This window comes from Rhinatrema bivittatum, chromosome 6 (genome assembly GCF_901001135.1).
Source record: "Rhinatrema bivittatum chromosome 6, aRhiBiv1.1, whole genome shotgun sequence".
NCBI lineage: Eukaryota > Metazoa > Chordata > Amphibia > Gymnophiona > Rhinatrematidae > Rhinatrema > Rhinatrema bivittatum.
Window position 1 is genome coordinate 246,142,860 of NC_042620.1, and position 20,056 is coordinate 246,162,915.

The window sequence follows — 20,056 nt, forward strand, 5'->3', positions numbered from 1 at the left end:
TACACAACACCACACCCCACCACCCCTATCATACACACACACACACAACACACACACCCCACCACCCTCTCATACACACATCCCAACACCCTCACAGACACACACACACCAAGGCTCCCTCTCTGTTAAGCACACATATACTCTTGTTTCTCTCAAGCACACACACATGCTTCCTCTCTCAGCACACATGCTTCTGTCTACCAGACATATATGCATTATATACACACACATACTTTCTATAGCAGGCGTGCAGGGACTGATCTCCTGCCACACCATGGCCTCACTTTAGTTGGGCCGCTGGGCAGGACACACATCCTTTGGCAGCCGTGGAGCCTCTGGCTGGGAATGTTTTTTCTTCGGCTGGCCGGGCCTGGGCTCCCTGCGGGCCCACTGCTCCTGGCTGGAAAAAGTTTCTTCTTCTCTTCGGCCAGCAGGTCTTGGGCTCCCCAGCACAGCACAGCTGAGAAGCAATCATCTAACCCAATGCATGCTTTCTTTTTCTCTCTGCGACTGCGCCAACAGATGCTATTCACAGAGGTTGATTTGTCGCACAGTCACTGGCCTCCCTCTCCTCATCACCTGGGGAGGCCTGCCTTCCTCGCCCTCCCCCACCCTTTTGTATGTCTATGCCTAGCATATTCCCTGTGTCAGGGCTGGCAAATTTGTATCTCTGGAAGATATACTGCAGAGCAGCCAGGGAGTTGCACGTTTAGACCATGAGGTAGAGGATTTTGTGCTAGGACAGGTGTGGCCAGGGGTAGCTCAAGGCAATCTGCTGCCTGAGGCGAGGGATGGGATGAGATGGTGCCCCCCCCCCCCCCGCACCATGCCCCCCTCTCTCCCTTTTCCAACACACCAGTAGAGATGGAGTTACATCAAGGCCTTATGTTCTACCCACTGTGTCATAGAACACAGGGTGGCAAAGGGTCACTTGGGGGGATGGGCATGCCTTTGGGGGGGGGGGGAGGGCCTAACCCAGGGCATCTCTCGGGCTGGGGACTGCTGCGGGGTATGGAGTCTGGGATGCAGGGGAAGACACAGGTGGAGGCTCAGGCATCGTCTGCAGAATTTGAGTGAGAACTCTAGTCATATTATTAAATGATGTTGCCACCATAGTTAGAGCCTGCATGTGTGCTGCAGTCTGATCCCACCGGCCCTGGGTGTGACTATTCACAGCCCTCTTGAGTCGCACTAGGCTTGGCCTGTATCTGATGGAGATGTACCCAATGCCTCCTTTCAAGCCAGTGCAGCTGCTCATGCATCGATGCCGGTGCTGGTGCCGGGGCTGTGCTGGTCATTGGCATGAGCTGAAATTTGGGTCTCCAAACCTGGAGACCAAGGTGTGCTCGCCTGAGGTTGCACTGCTTCAACTGGCTCCCACTGCAGGCTTGTTTCCTCCATTAAGCCAGAGATATTTAGGTTATCATTGAGAGGGCTGGCTGAGCCGAGGGTTTCTAGCATCAGCATGGGCTGCTGAGGATTTGCTGTTGCTCCTCCTCCTCGCTGAACTGAGTCTGGGCATCTAATAGCAAGGGGCCTCGGAAAAGCACTTGTGCACTGCTGGTTCCTGGGCTTAATGGCTGGGTCTGGCAGCTTCATGGGCCAGAGCTGTGGAAAAAAAGAAGAAGACATAAGTACCAATAGCAAGAAGTTGCCATTTACCATTTGGCATCAGAGGTGCACTTTGCATCTCAATGTATGTGAGCATCTTATGCCAAATGATGTGAACAACTGTAGCAGCCTTGCCATTTACAGGTGAGGTAAACTTACCGGTTGTGGCTCACGTGGTGTCCAGCCGCTCAGCCGTTGCATGAGACAATCCTCCTGGGGGTGAGCACTGTTGGATAAGGGGCTCCTCCAGTCTGGTGTATGTATTTATTGCAGTTAGCAACCTTTGTCTTCAATTGGGCCTTTATGTCCCGGTACAAGTGGGTCACCTGCTCCCCACTGTGATTCACACTGCTGCGCCGGGAGATTGAAAATAGCATTTCTCTTTCAGCCCTGTTTCTGCAATAGAGTTGATGTGTTCCGATCTCCTCATGGTCAACTCAGCCATTTATCCTTCTGAGGTAGATGGTATAAGTTACTGGGTAGCAATGCTCACTGTTTTCTAAAGCGCTCTGGATAAAAGCTCCACGTGAAGCAAGAATCAGACATCTCAGGGCATCTATTAATATACTATTAAGATCTGGCGCTTGGATGCCCTCGAGGTCTTGGCTGCATGGTTGCCGAAGAGCATGGCATAATGTTCCAGGACCCCTGCAATGATAGGAAAATTGGTTCTTACCAGCTCATTTTCATTCCTCTAATACCACAGATCAGTCCAGACCAGTGGGTTATTCATCCCTTCCAGCAGATGAAGTCAGAGACAAACCTTTGAGGCACTGCTACTTAACCGAGAGTGCCACCTGCAGGACCTCAGTATTGACCTGTAACCAAGCCAAGATACTTTAGAAACTCCTTCACACAGACATAGGGAACTAAAGGGTGGATACCCCTGTACTATAAACCTTGTTTGGCAAGAATCAAACAAGACAAGGAAGTGAATCCTGTAACTGCCCTCTAAGAGAAAAATTATTTTCTGAACAGAAAAATTCTGTACTAAGCAGTAAAAACTTGGCTAGAAATCAGTCTTTTGGCATCAAATGAGAGGGCTTCTGGACTGATCTCTGTGGTATTACAGGAACGAAAATTAGCAGTTAAGAACCAGTTTTCCTTTCCTGAACATACTCAGATCAGTGCAGACCAGTGGGATGTACCCATGCACCTCTAAATTGGGCGAGCCCCTGAAAGACCCACGTGCATGACATCCCCCCCCCCCCCCCCCCCCCCCCGAATGATGGCTCATCCTGCACCCTGACATCTAGACGATAATGACTGATAAAGGTATGAATTGAGGACTAACTAGCCTGCATTCTATGTGAAACCTACGAACAGAACAGTGGCCTCTTGTGAAGATTTGCTGGCCTTCGGAGTGAGCTTGATGGAGGGTCCATCAAGCTAGGTTGAGAGAACCTTGCCCAAATCTCATCTTGGAGTGAGTTTCCTCACTCCGAAGGCCAGCAAATCTTCATAAGAGACCACTGTTCTGTTCGTAGGTGTCACGTAGAATGTCAAAGTGGCCCCTAACCCCCTACACTCTTACCTAATCCCCACCTCGAGTTACTAGGTGGGCCTACCATAGGGATACAAATACCTGCCTATGGGCCATGATATTATGGCCAGGCGCTCTCTCTCTCTCTCTCTCTAAAAATGGTCCCCCAGTGGTTGAATGCAGGAAATACAACAGGTGTGACACTTTATCGCAGAATCTGAAATCGCAATTTGCACTAACTTAGCTCTTCACACAGGTAATTAGCGCAAATTGTGATAAATGCTATACTAGCATAAAACACACCCCTTTTGCTATCGCATGCGGTACTTACCGCATTTTGATAAATCTACCCCTTAGTTTGATAAGGAATAATTCACAAACACCAATTTAATAATAATTTTTAATAAGCAAATTGGTAAAATTTGATTTGCTATATCCTTTTTAATGTTTCTTTAGTAAACACTTAGAATATACAATGAAGTACATAATTCCTTATCCTATTATCTCTTTCTCTAGGAATCTTTTCAGAGATAATGAAATAAATGCAGAGCATCCCCGGATATCTATACTTGATTAATATTGTATCAAATACAATATTAATTCAAATAAGGAAATCAAAGAAATAATCTCCCCATCATCCCACATTTCCCTCAAATGATTCCACAAGAACTCATCAGTGAACAAGGAATCACATACTAAAGTACATAGTACAGCAAAATTATGCATTCTTTTAAAACTTCCATTGTAAATGGAAATCTGCAAGCACAACTGAAAGCTGTGTTGTCTTTTTACGTACCCAATAGCACATAAAAAATAAAATGAAAAAGAATATAACTTGCACAACACACATAATAACAATTGGATGAATTAAAAAATCAAAAACATGAGAGGCTGTTGGGGAAAATCCGAACAATGAGTCCCACCAAGAGAAATGAACAGGTTTATTTAAGAAAGTGCCTGAAACTTTCTCATTCTCAATTTGAATTGTGTGTTGGACTTGAGTATTATTTAATGTCAAATAAGCAATGTAGTGATGAAGAGCTGTAAAGTTTACAAGGTGATGATAGATATCTTCACCTAGTCCCAATGGTAAAGGATGAACAGAAAAAGAAAGAAAGTCCTCTGTGATGTCCACAGACTGCTTAAAGATGATAGGAGTAGAAAATACTAGGGATGTGAATCGTTTTTGAACGATTAAAATTATCGTCAGATAAATTTAAAATCGTCCAAAATCGTTAGAGTGCACGATACAATACAAATGCCCCCGATTTATCGTCAGGGGCATTTGTATTGTATCGTTAAATAGGGCGTGGGAAAACCGGCACACCAAAAAAACCCTAAAACCCACCCCGAACCTTTAAAACAAATCCCCCACCCTCCCGAACCCCCCCAAAATGTTTTAAATTACCTGGGGTCCAGTGGGGGGGTCCCGGCGCGATCTCTCTCTCTCTCTGGCCACGACTGCGTTAAGAGAAATGGCGCCGGTGGCCCTTTGCCCTTATCATGTGACTGGGCAAAGGTAGCGCCGGCGCCATTTTGGTTCCTGGCTCCCGACGTCACGCGTGCAGGAGATCGCTCCTGGACCACCGCTGGACCCCCAGGGACTTTTGGCCAGCTTGGGGGGGCCTCCTGACCCCCACAAGACTTGCCAAAAGTCCAGTGGGGGTCCGGGAGCGACCTCCTGCACTCGCGCCGTATTGCCAATATTCAAAATGGCGCCGGTGCTACCTTTGCCCTCACTATGTCATACGTCCCGGACCCCCGCTGGACTTTTGGCAAGTCTTGTGGGAGTCAGGAGGCCCCCCCAAGCTGGCCAAAAGTCCCTGGGGGTCCAGCCAGGGTCCGGGAGCGATCTCCTGCACGCGTGACGTCGGGTGACAGGAACCAAAATGGCGCCGGCACTACCTATGCCCTGTCATATGGTAAGGGCAAAGGGCCACCGGCGCCATTTCGCTTAACGCAGTCGTGGCCAGAGAGAGGGAGATCGCGCTGAGACCCCCCCACTGGACCCCAGGTAATTTAAAACATTTTGGGGGGGTTCGGGAGGGTGGGGGATTTGTTTAAAGGGTCGGGGTGGGTTTTAGGGTTGTTTTGGTGTGCCAGTTTTCCCGCCCTCCCCCGATTTACGAGTTTTTGACAATAAGTCAGGGGAATTGTTATTGTATCGCGGCTCTAACGATTTTTGACGATTTAAAATATATCTGACGATTGTTTTAAATCGTCAAAAAACGATTCACATCCCTAATTATTACATATAGCAAATTACATTCAGGTACTATAGCTATTTTCCTGTGGGCTCACAATCTAAGTTTATACCTGAGGAAATGGAGAGTGATGTGATTTACTTTAAGGTCACAAGGAGCAGTAGTGGGATTTGAATATTGGCTTCCTTGATTTGTAACCCACTTCTAAATCCACTAGGCTGCTACTCCACAGTATGTTGCAATAGGCTAAATGTTAATGCTAACAATAACACAATTGGTATTTATATCTAAATTATTTAGAAAAAATAGAGGAGGCATAGTAATAGTGTGAAGACCTGCGCAGCATCTTCCTGCTTTTCTTATCAATATTCTTCTGTCTTTCTACTCACCCTATGGGCAAACACAAGGGACACCAGCAGAGTTTTTCATCTGATCCTGGACAGTCTTTGAGTGGCACAATGGATACATTCATTCCCCACCCGGAATCACTAGATTTTATCTCTGATTTCCCTTCTTTGGATATACGGATGAGGGAAGGAGCCTTGTCAACAATCTCAACATTCGATGTGGCTGTGGAGGGTCAGGTCACACCCAACGCTCTGCTGGCAAATGATGCCAGCAGCTCCACTGCTGTGGCTCTCCTGAGATATGTTGAGATGCTGCCTGAGGAAGAAAATCAAAGCTCTACATCCACACTGATACCTGCTCCAGTACTGGTGAGGCCAGATATTTTTCATTTTCACACCTGTGGAGAAGGTATTGTAGCTATGAAAAGGTCTCTGTCTGGACAGAGTTGTCTAATCTCTGATAAGTCTAGTAGAAAAATTGCACATAACATGTTGCAACAGAAAATTTAGCAAAGAAAAAAACTAAGCTAAAGTTCTTTTTTTCTTTTTTTTTTGTGAAATTTTGCCCACAACCTCAATTATCACATGTAGTTTAACTACATACTAATAACTGATGAACTGCTTTACATGATTTTGCATTGCAGCAGCTCATTAACTATTCATTTAAATAAAAATTTACACTCAGAATTTTATACACTGGGTATGTTGGTAACTTTGCAAATGATGCTTCATGTACTAAAACCCTACATGGTACACGCTGTCGCAATTAATGCCCACTGTTGTTTTAACATATGAAGCACCATTTATGACGATTTATGCACTGGAGTACATCAGCCTCTGTTTGTGAAAGATTCTGCTGTGATTCATAAGAAATTAGCAAACGTGGATTACACAGGTAGAAAGCATAATCCACACCTCGCATTTCAATCCTGTTTTTCTTGCAAATATTTCTTTTACGTATCACCATGCCCCTGTAGTAACAGAAGATAAGCATGAATGCCAAGGACCCCACATTCTCTTCTCATGCCTTTCTCTAAACCTAGGGTTATGTGAATATGTATTTATTTATTTATTTATTTGTAGGGTTTTATATACCGTTATTCGGTAGAGCCATCATAACGGTTTACAAATCTGCAATTATCATCCAACATATGCAATTATCTTACAATCAAATGGAGTTAACATAGTAGTTGGGAACAGTAGGGTTTTGTGAACAATCAACATATTTTCTTAGTCGTTGAATAACAGAATATTGCGGAGAACATTTTCAAAGAACTTAACGGATCAAGGGAGTGAGCAGGGAGGGGTAGAAAAGGAGGGTACATCAGGAGAGCATGAAGGAGGAGGATTATGCTTGCAAGTTCTGTTGAGTGCTGGGATGATCAGGTGTCAGATAGTTAGAATAGAGTTTGCAGAATAAAAATGTTTTTAGGTCTTTTTTAAATGATAAATGTAGTCCTTCGTTGTCAGTTTAAACCGATCTTTTTCCCCATAAATTCTCAAAGGTGACTATCGGTTTAAACTGATATTCACCCTAATTTTAGGATGGTTAAAAAGCTGTTCCAGAGCTGTAGAGGCAGCATTTCAAGGCCTCCAGCCACTGCTGGAAGCCTGCATAGGCCAAAGGCCATGCTGTGTTTCATGTCCCATCCGCTCACCAGTGAAAGCGCTCACCCTCCTCACCCAGCAAGCAGCCAAAGTAGCTGCTATCTGGTGGCAAATGCATTTCAAGCAGGCCCTGTCTACCAGAAGCACTTCTTGGCCCTGGACAAAAGCAGAAATGCAGTGCTGCAGAGTGTCTGAGTGAGCATGATGCTGAAGGAGAGTGAAAAAGCCTGGAGCCACCGCCAATACGGATGGAGGCTGTTGTAGTGGGAGGGGGGGAAAGAGATTCTTAGCAGGGTGGGGGAGAGAGGGACATGATGGGCATGCTGCTGGGTGGGTGGGTAGGAGAATCTGCTTAATATTGTTTTATGGTCCTGACTTCTGTCCACCAAAATAAATTCCGATATTTACCTGGAAAAATAAGTCATTTTTTTTCAACTATTTTTTTTCCTGTTTTTGTTCTGGTCATAATAAACTCTGATAAATTCCTGTGAAAACTAACAAACAATAAAAATCCAAAATCGAAGGTCCCTAGATAAATGTCAAGTTTCACCTGTTTACAAATATTGGACAATGCGCCGACAAAGTTTACCTTGGGGTAAACTGCCACATTCTGTTATTATTCATCAAGACTTTGGGTAATATACCAAGATTCAGATCTAGCTGAATCCGAAGAATCCCTGTCGTTGTCTGTCAACCAGCATGTCACAACCCTGGTGAAAAAGTAGAACTGGGAATAGTTAGAGAGTGGGACTCAGCTTCAGGTACTTTGAATACTAAGACAAAATTTTAGTAGCTTAATCTACAGACATCCTAAAATTAGCAGAACTAACTCAGTCTAGGGATCAGATTATGGCTATTTAATATGCAACTTGGCAGGGCTCTGTAAAATGCTGTATACTTCCTTTGTTCCATTCCTACCTCATAAGCCTACTTTACAAATGTTTTTAGAAAGAAATGATGTAATCACTGTTTCCAATACACTTTAAAAAGGAAGACATCAAATAGAAAGAAATTCTAAATATTAGCACCCAAAATATTTCAAATCAAGGTGCTTTTTTTTTTTTTAATAAAGAGAGTACAAAAGAGAAAAAAAGTCAGTGAGTTCAGCGGTATGAACAGTGCTGCCACCCACACTGCTGCTTTTAAAGTCTTCGAATCTGTACAGTTCAGCATATCATTTATTTTTGTGTAATGTCTAATGCAGTGGTTCTCAACCTTTTTCCCATCAGGACACACCTGACAGGCCACACTCACATGTGTGAAACACTGCTCATTACAATTCACGGCGGAAATAAAAAGTAAAGGTCCGGTAATTATTTTTATTGTTTAAAATGACAAGGAAAAGATACATATTCTGTCTGAACAGAAATTGCATAAATAGTAAACATCCCACACCAAAACAGCACCAATTTCCAGCACTTAAACAGTAACCACCTTACCTAAGAAGAGGCAACACTGAAATATTACACCAGGCCTTAAGACACCAATACATCTCCTATTAGTAAAACGGACCAAGTCAGGCTGCTATAGAGCCCTAGAGGTGTGCATCTGTTTTCTACGTATTTGTAATCCGCAACTTATTTTTTCCTATCTGTTAAATACGTGGGGAGGCGAAATGCATCGCGACTCCCCACATATTAAACAGATTTCTGTTTAATTCGGCCTAAATAAAAATTTAAACCCCCTCACCCTCCTGACCCCCCCAATACTTACCAAAACTCCCTGGTGGTCCAGCGGTGGGGTCCGGGAACTCACTCACACCCTCGGTGCTAGTTTCATCATGACGCCGATAGCCTTTGTCACAGGGGCTACCGGTGCCATTGGTCAGCCCCTGTCACACGGCCATCGGCGCCATCTTGTGCTCCTACCATGTGACAGGGGCTGACCAATGGCACCGGTAGCCCCTGTGACATAATATGGGCAAAGGCTATCGGCGCCATTTTGAGTCCTGGCCTGGCGTCAGACAGCAGGTCGCTCCGGGACCCCCGTTGGACCCACAGGGGCTTTTGGCCAGCTTGGGGGGGCCTCCTGACCCCCACAAGACTTGCCAAAAGTCCAGCGGGGGTCCGGGAGCGACCTCCTTTCACGCCGGCCGCCCGATCCCAATACTCAAAATGGCGCCGATCGCCGTCATAGTGAGGGCAAAGGCGATCGGCGCCATTTTGAGTATTAGCTGGATGGCGATTTTGAGTCTCAAAATGGCGCCGATCGCCTTTGCCCTCACTATGACGGCGATCGGCGCCATTTTGAGTATTGGCAGGACAGCGATTTTGAGTCTCAAAATGGCGGCGATCGGTGCCATTTTGAGTATTGAGATCGGGCGGCAGCCGGCGTGAAAGAAGGTCGCTCCTGGACCCCCGCTGGACTTTTGGCAAGTCTTGTGGGGGTCAGGAGGCTCCCCCAAGCTGGCCAAAAGTCCCTGTGGGTCCAACGGGGGTCCCGGAGCGACCTGCCGTCCGACGCCAGGCCAGGACTCAAAATGGCGCCGATAGCCTTTGCCCATACTATGTCACAGGGGCTACCGGTGCCATTGGTCAGCCCCTGTCACATGGTAGGAGCACAAGATGGCGCCGATGGCCGTGTGACAGGGGCTGACCAATGGCACCGGTAGCCCCTGTGACAAAGGCTATCGGCGTCATGATGAAACTAGCACCGAGGGTGTGAGTGAGTTCCCGGACCCCACCGCTGGACCACCAGGGAGTTTTGGTAAGTCTTGGGGGGGTCAGGAGGGTGGGGGGTTGTAGTTAATTTAGTAGTAACGTATTTACAGATCGACAACTTATTGAATTCTCCATACTTCCGCATGAAACGGAATTGACCCCCCACGAATACGGATCGCATACGCAACGAAAACATTTTGCCTGCACATCTCTATAGAGCCCTAAACAGAAACTATACGCCAGCAGAAAACCTCACCTAAATCACATGTGCTGACCCTCACCTAACAAAGAATAAAGAGACCAAAATGCGTAACTAGAAGCATGCAGAAAAAAACTGAATTGGAAACTGCAACAAGCCAGAGTCTCTGTATGCAGTGTAATAAAGGAAAAAAGAAACATCACCCATCCTTATAAAACAAATCAAGAAATATAAAATCAGTAGCAGTAAAACCATACTAACAAACAGAACAGATTATTTCGAAACCGCTGATGAGTGGAATATCCAATAATTAAAAACTCATATAAAAAATTTCTAGATACCAATAAAATATTTCAAAATAGCAGACACAAAGACCCAGTAATGAAAAATAAGGATACAAAATTTTTTTTGCTCTGCATACCTGGAAACGTTTGATATCCAGGTGTCCCGAGATTGTTTTGAATTAGCAGGAGAAGGGGTGGTTTGCTTGGAACTTTCTCCTCTCTCAGTCACATACCAGCGCTCTCTCTCACACTGGCTCTCAATGACACACCTATACACACATGCTCTCAGTCACTCACATATACACATGCTTTTTCTCTCACTTATATAGGCTCTTAATTACACATTTACACACATGCTGTCTATCTTTTCACGCTTACACACACAGGCTTTCAATCATACACATACATGCTGTCTTTTTCTCTCACACACAGACTCTCATTCACATGCTTACAAACATGCTCTCTCTCATTTACACACAGGCTCTCAATCACATACTCCCTCACCTAAACCAGCTCTCAGTCACACACAGACACACATGCTCTCTCTCTTACTTATACTCACAGGCTCTTAATCATACATACACATGATCTCTCTCACACACAAAGGATCTCAATCATACACACATACTCTTTCACACAAACAGGTTTTCAATCACAAACTTACACATACAGGTTCCCAATTGTAAACTTACATTCATGCTCTCTCTCTCACAGGCAGGCTCTCAATCACAGACATACTCTCTTTCACCTATACAGGCTCTCACTCACACACATACGTGCTTGCTCATTCACTCTCTCTCCCTCCCTCCCCACCCCGGAACTAGCGGCAGCAGCAGCCTCCTCCCAACCCTAACCTCCATTTTCAGCTCTCGCGGAGAAAGGAGTCCCATCGGCCGCGGGGGTTGACGTTATTCCTCGTTTTTCTCCGAGCCGTGCTGCACATTCCTCAGGCTGCACCTCTCTTCTCTTCTTCGGGCCGACGCTGACCACACTAGCATGGTCTCCTCTTCCCGCGCACGCACCCAATGCTCACCACTTCCTCTTCCGGGTCGCGGGGGGAGAAGAGACCATGCTGGTGCTGCTGACTCCAGCTCTCCTGCCCTGGCTAACAGCATTTTAAGCCCGGGCGGAGGAGGACCGGGGAGCAGCCGGGTCAGCTGGGGACCGGGATGTGTGGCGACACACCGGTTGAGAACCACTGGTCTAGTGTATAAAATGAGTAATGTGGTAAAAAGCAAGACTAAATATGTAGTAATAATGAAAACAACACAACTGTTATGACTTGAAAATCATTTACAAAAATTAGAGGCTGCATGGTAACAGTGTGAAGAAATGCCCAGCATCTTTCATGCTTTCCTAACAACAATTTTCTTTTATCTTTTTACTCACCTATGGGCAAACACCAGCAGACGTTTCCATCTGGGCCTGGACAGTCTCCAAGTGGTGCAATGGATACATTTATTCCCCGATCCGAATCCCCAGATTCTACCTCTGATTTGCGGGCGAGGGAAGGAGCCTCGCTGACCACCCCAGAATTTGAATCAAAACCAGAATGTGATGTGACTTTGCCCCTGGACGCTCCGCTGGAAAGAGTTGCCAGCAGCTCCGCGGATGCAGCTTTCCCGACGTATGCTCAGGAGCTGGAGGAGGCAAGAAAAAGTAGTGACAGCAGTGTGAAGGCTGAGGAATTCAAGGAAATGGAAGTTGCAGTGGAGGATTCATATCAAACCCTGTTTGCTGCCAGTGTAGGTGTATCTCTTGTTAGTTCCAAGATCGACATCCAGCTGCCTGAACCGTTGGTTGCGCTGCCTTTGAAAGAGAGAGAAATTTGTAGATTGACACCAATTCCTCCTGTACTACTGGTAAGACCAGATACCTTTTCATTTTCAGACCTTTGGGGAAAGCATTGCTGCTTTGGTAAGGTCTCTGTCTGGGCAGATTTGTCTAATCTCTGATAAGCCTGAAGAATTTTTAGGAACTTTTAATGTTCAGGAAATTTAAATTTCATATATCAAAAAGTTTGGTATCCTTGGAAGACAAGGTGAAACAAAAGCAAAACAAGGATACTTTGAAACATATGCATTAACGTGTGAAAAATTGTTTGTATTGTTTGTGAAATAGCATACATAGCTTTTCTACTGGCATTTACATGCAAATTAGGCCAGTAGAAAATGTATGCATACAATTTTGCAACAGGAAATTTTGCTAAAGAAAATAACTAAGCTGTGGCTATTTTTGGTGTCATTTGGCCCACAAACTCAATTATCACATGTAGTTTAATTATATGCTAATAATTGATGAGCTGCTTTGCATGATTTTGCATTGCAGCAGCTCATTAACTATTCTTTTAAATACAATTTTGCACATGGAATTTTATGCACTGAGGGCCGGATTTTCAAAGCTCTACACATGTAAATTGGCTTACGCGCGGCAGGCCTGTTTTCAAAAGGCCCAGTGACGCGCGTAAAGCCCCGTGACGTGTCTAAATCCCAGGGCTTTATTAAAGGGGCGGGGCGTGGGCGGGTTGGGGTGGTCCAGGGTAGGGTGGGGTCAGAGGCCTCCGACAAAGTGGCCATTTGTTGCTGTGTTGAATGATCGCGTGCCGGCACGTGCAAAAAGTGAGATAAGAAATTGGAGGGGGTTAGAGTAGGGTTAGAGGGGACAGGGGTGGGAAGATTAGTTAAGGGGGAAGGGAACGGGGGTAGTCTGCGGGCATCGGCGCACGCAAGGGGGTGCACCAAACCCCGATTTTATAACATGCTCGCGAGTACTGCGCGCACATGTACGCCCGCACGTAGGTCTGAAAATCTACCCCTGAGTGTATTGGTAATTTTGTAAGAGGTGCTTCACGTACTAAAATCCTAAACAGTGTGCAGTGTCCCTACTAACACCCACTATCTCTTGTTTAAACACATGGAGCACCATGGATGTCTTTTTTGCATTTTAGTACATTAGCCTCTGTGAAACACTCTGCTGTAAATCATAAGAAATTAGCAAACCTAGTGTACACAGCTGGAAAGCAGAACCTGTGCCTGATTAACTCTCCTAGAGTTCCTTCAGTTTCCGCTGCAGATATTGAATGTTTGAAAGATATGTCGCTGAAATACTCAAGATTGATGCCACCAATCTATTCCCCATCTCTCTAGGGTCTTCGGTCTCTGTCCCTTTAATAAGAACATTGTTGAGGGGTATCCATAGTCTCTGCAGCTCTCCTTCAACAGCTTAGATCTTAGTGGGCTCCTTGAGAGATCTGATACTGTTGTGGTTGATTGTACCATGTACCTTATTATTTTCCAAAAAATTACAGAAGCAACTCTCCTCTCACAATAATCACAAACCACCAAAAAGAGAGGGAAATAGAATATAATTCTATTTCTCAAAAATCATGTACAAATGAGAGACAATATCATCAACAGATGCTCTAAGATATTATAATCTACGTCTCTCGCCCACAATGGGCCGTAGGCAGTCGTCAGCCTTATAGAGCAAATTTTCATTTAATCATTTACTGTCTCTCATTGTAAATGTTTCAAGAATTTTTTATTTAATTTAAAGTGCTGAAGAAATTTTTATTATTAACGCATCTTTTGTAGCAAAAACAATTGTGCAAAACAGCTAAAGTGCAAATAAATTAATAAAAATTATACTTAGCCCAATAGTTGACCATTCAAAACAGTCACTACTGTTTTTTATTTCCCAGCATGGCACATGTTTCAACTGCAAAAACAGCCTTCTTCAGGGGACATCATTACTTGAAAACTGGGCACAAATGTTCATAGATCCCGGACAGTCTTTACTGTCTCTCAAAAGATCAAGACCATGGCGTCACAGCGTCTCTGTTCTTTTCCTGCATAGTAGATCCTCAGTTATAAACCTCTTAATACATTCTCTTCACCCTGAACTGCATACCCTCCTCTTCCAACCTAATAATGCTCTCTGGACTTGATATGCTTATTTCTGATATTGTTCAAATTGTTTTTTATTGTTGCACAACTGCTAAGAAAATGTATAACATTCACATTGTTTTTTCTGTTACACAACTGCTAAGAAAACCGTTATGATGGCTCTACCGAATGACGGTATATAAAACTCAACAAATAAATAAATAATAGAGATTGGCTCTTATAAATGTTCTTCACACTGAAAGATTTATTTTTTAATTGCTGCATAAGAGCTATCTAGAGGAAAATGCAGCAGTTTCTTGTCATGATGAGACCAAGAGTCTTGCAATTAGGATTTTTTTTTTTAATTAACATAAGAACGTAGTAACAGAAGAAATGTCATACTGGGTCAGACCAATGATCTATCGAGCCTCTCATCCTCTTTACGACATAACAATGGCCAGTCCCATTTACCTGAAAGTAACTGGCAAATCCCAATATGACAGATTTTTTTCATGTTCTCCCTAATGGAGATAATTTCCCTAATGGAGAAATTATCTATAAGCTTTATAATTATTTATGCAGAAACTTGTCAAACTTTTTTTAAACTCTGTTATACTACCAGCTTTAACCTCATTTTCTGGCAATAAGGTCCATAGTTTGTATGTTGACTGAAAATACTTTCTTAAATGTGTTTTAAATCCACTCCCTGTTAGTTTAGGGAGTATCCCCTAGTCCTAGTACTATCTGATAGTGTAAATAAATTATGGTTCCCTATTAACCTTTTCCATACCGCACACAATTTTATAACCTAAGCTGTATCTCTAAGCTAAAGAGCCCTGTCCTGTTTAGCCTTTCTTCATAAAAGAGCCAATCCATCCCTATAATACATTTTGTTGATCTTCTCTATAATGTTTTTTCAGTTCTGCTATATCTTTTTTGAGTGTTGACCCAAATTAAACACAATACTCAAGGTGTGGTTGCACCTTGATCAATTCAGAGACATTCTATTCTCAGTTTTGTTTTCTATTCTTTTAGAAATATTTCTTATTCTATTTGCTTTTTTGGTTGCTGCTGCACACTAAGCTAAAGATTTCAGCATGTTATCCACTATGACTCCCAAAGTCCTCTTCCATGGTAGTAACTCCTAATATGGAACCCAGTCTTGTATATGCATAATTAGGATTATATTTTCCTTACGTGTTTTGTGCGATTGTCCAATTTAAATTTTACATGCTATTTAGATGCCTGTTCCCAAATCTCACAATGTCCTTCTGCAGTTCCTCACAATCAGCTCATGTTTTAACTACTTTGAATAAATTTGTCATCTACAAATTTGATCACCTCGCTCATTGCTCCTTTTTTCTAGATCATTTATGAATACATTAAACACCATTAGTCCCAGAACAGATCCCTGGAGCATACCTCTATTCTCTCCAATAGGAAAACTGACCATTTAGACCTACTCTCTTTTTCCTGCTGTATAGCCAGTTACAAATCGACAACAGGACATTGTCTTCTACCCAATGACTTTTTGTAATTTCTTGAAGTCTCTCATGTTGTCATGGTTGCGATCTCTTGTGCAGCCTAGTAGACAAACCCATTAGGCCCACGCTAACAGCTGACCAACACTCTGTTGGCTGGCTTCGAGCTGGACCTTCAAATATACCAGCCCTGTTCCCCGCAGGTTGAGCTCTAGGGTTCCAGGGACAGGAAGACTTAGGCAAATGTCCCAAGAGGTGGCTAGAATAAGAGAGTCTAGAGTCGGGACAAGGTCAGGGCAGGCAGCAGAGAGACAGATACCGGGTGCTGGCCAAGGGTCCGGACAGGCGGCAAGCAAGGTGAAGTCAGGATCTGTAGCAGAGGTCAGTACCAAATGGCAGGGAAGAGTGTTGTCAGAGTCCATAGCAGAGGTCAATACCAGAAGATCAGGCAGCAAGACAGGCTGAAGCAAGGATGAGGCAAGTTAGGCTGGATGAGGCAGGACAGGCTGCAGCAAGGATGACAGGAACACGACGAGCAACACGCACTGCTAGGAGCAGGAGGACCTGTTGCTAAGGGTCAATTCATTGCACGGTTGGGGTATAAATACTCAGCTGCATGACGTCATCATTGATGGCTGGCTTCTGGATTTCCCACCATGGGGCCTAGATAAGGCAGGTAGGCATATGGTGACTGCTGCGGCATGCCAATGGCGGCAAGAGAGCCGTGAAGAATCATGCCAGTGTCCTAGGGGTAAGTGCGGCTGGTCGCATATGTAGGACTTTATCAAGTGCTTTCTGAAAATCTGGATATACAATAAATTAACCAGCTCATCCTTAGCCATATGTTTATTTACACTTTCAAAGAAGTCTAATAGATTAGAAGGCATGACCTTCCTTTGCTAAAAGCATGTTTTTATTTTGTTACGCCATGCCTATCCATCTGCCCAGTAATTCTATTCTAACTATAGTTTCTACCATTTTGCTCAAAACTGACTTCAAGCTCACTGATATGTAGTTTCCTGGATCACTTCTGCAGTCCTTTTTAAAAACAGGAAACATATTTGCCACCCTCCAGTCTTCAGGTACAGTGGCAGATTTTAATGATATGCTACAGAATAACAAGAGCAGCTCTATAATATCATATTTGTGATCTATCAGAACTCTGAGGTAAATTTCATCAGGTCCTGGTAATTTGTTGATATTTAGCTTCACAAATTGCTCTAATACATCTTCTAGTTTAACAGTGATTTAACCCAGTTCCTCTAACTCATCATTTTCATAACCTAGGTTAACTCCCCAACATCCTTCTTCAGTAAAGACTGAAGCAAGGGATTCACATGGATTATAACTTTAAAACATGTGCGCCCATATAAATGTGTATATGGACATGTGGTAAGATAGGCAGCAATTTTATATCATGTGTGCAGGTACATGCACATGTTATAAAATAGGTCTAGTGCATGGAAAGATTAAATGATTTCTTTGCTTCGGGTTTTACTGAAGAGGATGTTGGGGAGATATCCATTCCGGAGATGGTTTTCGAGGGTGATGAGTCAGATGAACTGAACCAAATCACGGTGAACCTGGAAGATGTGGTAGGCCAGATTGACAAACTGAAGAGTAGTAAATCACCTGGACCGGATGGTATACACCCCAGAGTTCTGAAAGAACTAAAAAACGAAATTTAAGTCCTATTTCAATTAATTTGTAACCTAGCATTAAAATCATCCATTGTACCTGAAGATGGCCAATGTAACCCCGATAATTAAAAAGGGTTCTAGGGGTGATCTGGGAAACTATAGACCAGTGAGCCTGAATTCAGTGCTGGGAAAAATCATGGAAACTGTTATAAAGAATAAAATCGCAAAATATTTAGATAGACATTGTTTAATGGGAAACAGCCAGCATGGATTTACCTATGGGAAGTCTTGCCTCACAAATCTACATTTTTTTGAAGGAGTGAAAAAAACATGTGGACAAAGGTGAACTGGTAGATGTGTTGTATTGGATTTTCAGAAGGTGTTCAACAAAGTCCTGAATGAGAAGCTTCTAGGACAACTCAAAAGTCATGGGATAGGAGGTGATGTCTTTTCTTGGATTGCATGCTGGTTAAAAGACAGGAAACAGAGAGTAGGATTAAATGGTCTGTTTTCACAGTGGAAAATGTAAACAGTGGAGTGCTTCAGGTATCTGTACTTGGACCAGTGATTTTTAATATATTTATAAATGATCTGAAAAGGGGTACGATGAGTGAGATGATCAAATTTGCGGATGACACAAAATTATGCAGACTAGTTAAATCTTAAGCAGATTGTAGGAGGACCTTGCGAGACTGGAAGATTGGACTTCCAAATGGCAGATGAAATTTAATGTGGAGAAGTGCAAAGTGATGCATATAGGGAAAAATAACCCTTGCTGTAGTTAAACAATGTTATGTCCTATCTTAGGAGTTACTACCCAGGAAAGAGATCTAGGCATCATAGTGGATAATACATTGAAATCGTCGGTTCAGTGTGCTATGGTGATCAAAAAAGCAAACAGAATGTTAGGAATTATTAAGAAGGGAATGGCAAATAAAATGATGGCTGTCATAATGCTTCTGTATTGCTCCATGGTGAAACTGCATCTTTAATACTGTATTAGGGATGTGAATCGTTTTTTGACGATTTAAAATATCGTCCGATATATTTTAAATCGTCAAAAATCGTTAGAAGCGATATTTAATAGGAATTCCCCCGATTTATCGTCAAAAATTGTAAATCGGGGGAAGGGGAAGGGGGAGGGCGGGAAAACCGGCACACTAAAACATCCCTAAAACCCACCCCGACCCTTTAAAATAAATCCCCCACCCTCCCGAACCCCCCAAAATGTCTTAAATTACCTGGGGTCCAGTGGGGGGTCCCGTTGGGATCTTCCACTCTCGGGCCACGGGTGCGTTGATAGTGGGGGGTCCCAACGGGACCCCCCACTGGACCCCAGGTAATTTAAGACATTTTGGGGGGGTTCGGGAGGGTGGGGGATTTATTTTAAAGGGTCGGGGTGGGTTTTAGGGATGTTTTAGGGTGCCGGTTTTCCCGCCCTCCCCCGATTTACGATTTACACGATATTTTAAAAAACAAAACCGCGACGATCCAATTCCCTCCCCCCCCAGCCGAAATCGATCGTTAAGACGATCGATCACACGATACACATCTCTGTACTGTATGCAATTCTGGTCATCTCATCTCAAAAAAGATATAGTTGCTCTAGAAAAGTGCAGAGAAGAGTGACCAAAATAAGTGGCATGGAAGGGCTGCCCTAAGAGACAAGGCTAAAGAAGTTAGGGCGTTCAGTTTGGAGAAGAGACAACTAAGGGGGGATATGATAGAGGTCTACAAAATCATGAATGGACTTGAACAAGTTACTATAAATTGGTTTTTTACTCTGTTAGATAATAGAAGGACTAGGGGGCACTCCATGAAGTTAGCAAGTAGCTCATTTAAAACAAATCAAAGAAAATTCTTTTTCACTCAGTGCATAATTAAGCTCTGGAATTCATTGCCAGAGGATGTGGTTACAGCAGTTAGTGTAACTGAGTTTAAAAAAGGTTTGGATACGTTCCTAGAGGAAAAATCCATAAACTATTAATTAATAAGCAGTAGTAGCCTGATATTTATTTAATGTTTGGGTACTTGCCATGTACTTGTGATTTAGATTGGCCACTGTTGGAAACAGGATACTGGGCTTGATGGATCCTTGGTCTGACCCTGGGTCTGACCCAGTATGGCATATCTTATGTTCTTATGTTCTAATTTTAAGCATGTATGCACACAGCAGGGAAATATCCAGCAGTCAGACGCGCAAGTGATGGAATTTTATAACATGCATCCAGTAAATAGCCAGTTTTACCAGTTCACCCATCAGTTTGCCCAGTCTATGGCTATGTCCTCAAGACCCCCCCCCCCCCTGGTTTTTTAGCCTGCACTTTGGCCAGGTTGAGTCAGACCCCCTCAAGCAGTTCATACTGTGTATGGCTAGAAATAGTTTTATTCAGACTTATACCTCATCCATAGCAGATGTAACTTTGTACTGAAATATACCTGGACATGTGGCCAGACACAAAGCTGCATGCATGCATATTTCTTGACCCCACCCCGGAACGCCCATGCCCCGCGCACATTCTGCTCCTTTTTTTCCCGATGGGAAATATGTGCTTATCCGTACTTGTGCGCGTATGTGCCAGGTTTATAAAATCGGGCAGACATGCACGCACTATAGACACACGTGCATCTCCCGCTTTTGGCGTGCATCTCGCT

General features: G+C 43.8%; 2 protein-coding genes across 6 annotated transcripts in view; one reads left to right on the top strand and one right to left on the bottom strand.

The window, feature by feature from the left end:
* The window catches only part of AGTR2 (angiotensin II receptor type 2), a 135,932-nt gene that overhangs the window by 23,258 nt on the left and 92,618 nt on the right, over positions 1-20,056 (bottom strand). Inside the window, exon 1 of one of the 2 annotated variants that reach the window (XM_029606721.1) lies at positions 11,786-11,902. The exons of the other annotated variant lie outside the window; for it this stretch is intronic. The gene's annotated coding sequence lies outside the window, so the exon portion shown is untranslated. Of the gene's footprint in view, positions 1-11,785; positions 11,903-20,056 lie in introns of those variants that run through there. 2 annotated transcript variants of the gene reach the window in all.
* Positions 1-20,056, top strand: part of LOC115094058 (sodium- and chloride-dependent neutral and basic amino acid transporter B(0+)-like) — a 271,756-nt gene that overhangs the window by 3,599 nt on the left and 248,101 nt on the right. For 3 of the 4 annotated variants that reach the window (XM_029606716.1, XM_029606718.1, XM_029606719.1), the window contains exons 2-3: positions 5,706-6,014; positions 11,803-12,258. In XM_029606716.1, the coding sequence (XP_029462576.1) occupies positions 5,757-6,014; positions 11,803-12,258 (714 nt within the window). In that variant the 5' untranslated portion in view covers positions 5,706-5,756. The remainder of the gene's footprint in view (positions 1-5,705; positions 6,015-11,802; positions 12,259-20,056) is intronic. The other variant, XM_029606717.1, reaches the window with a different exon arrangement.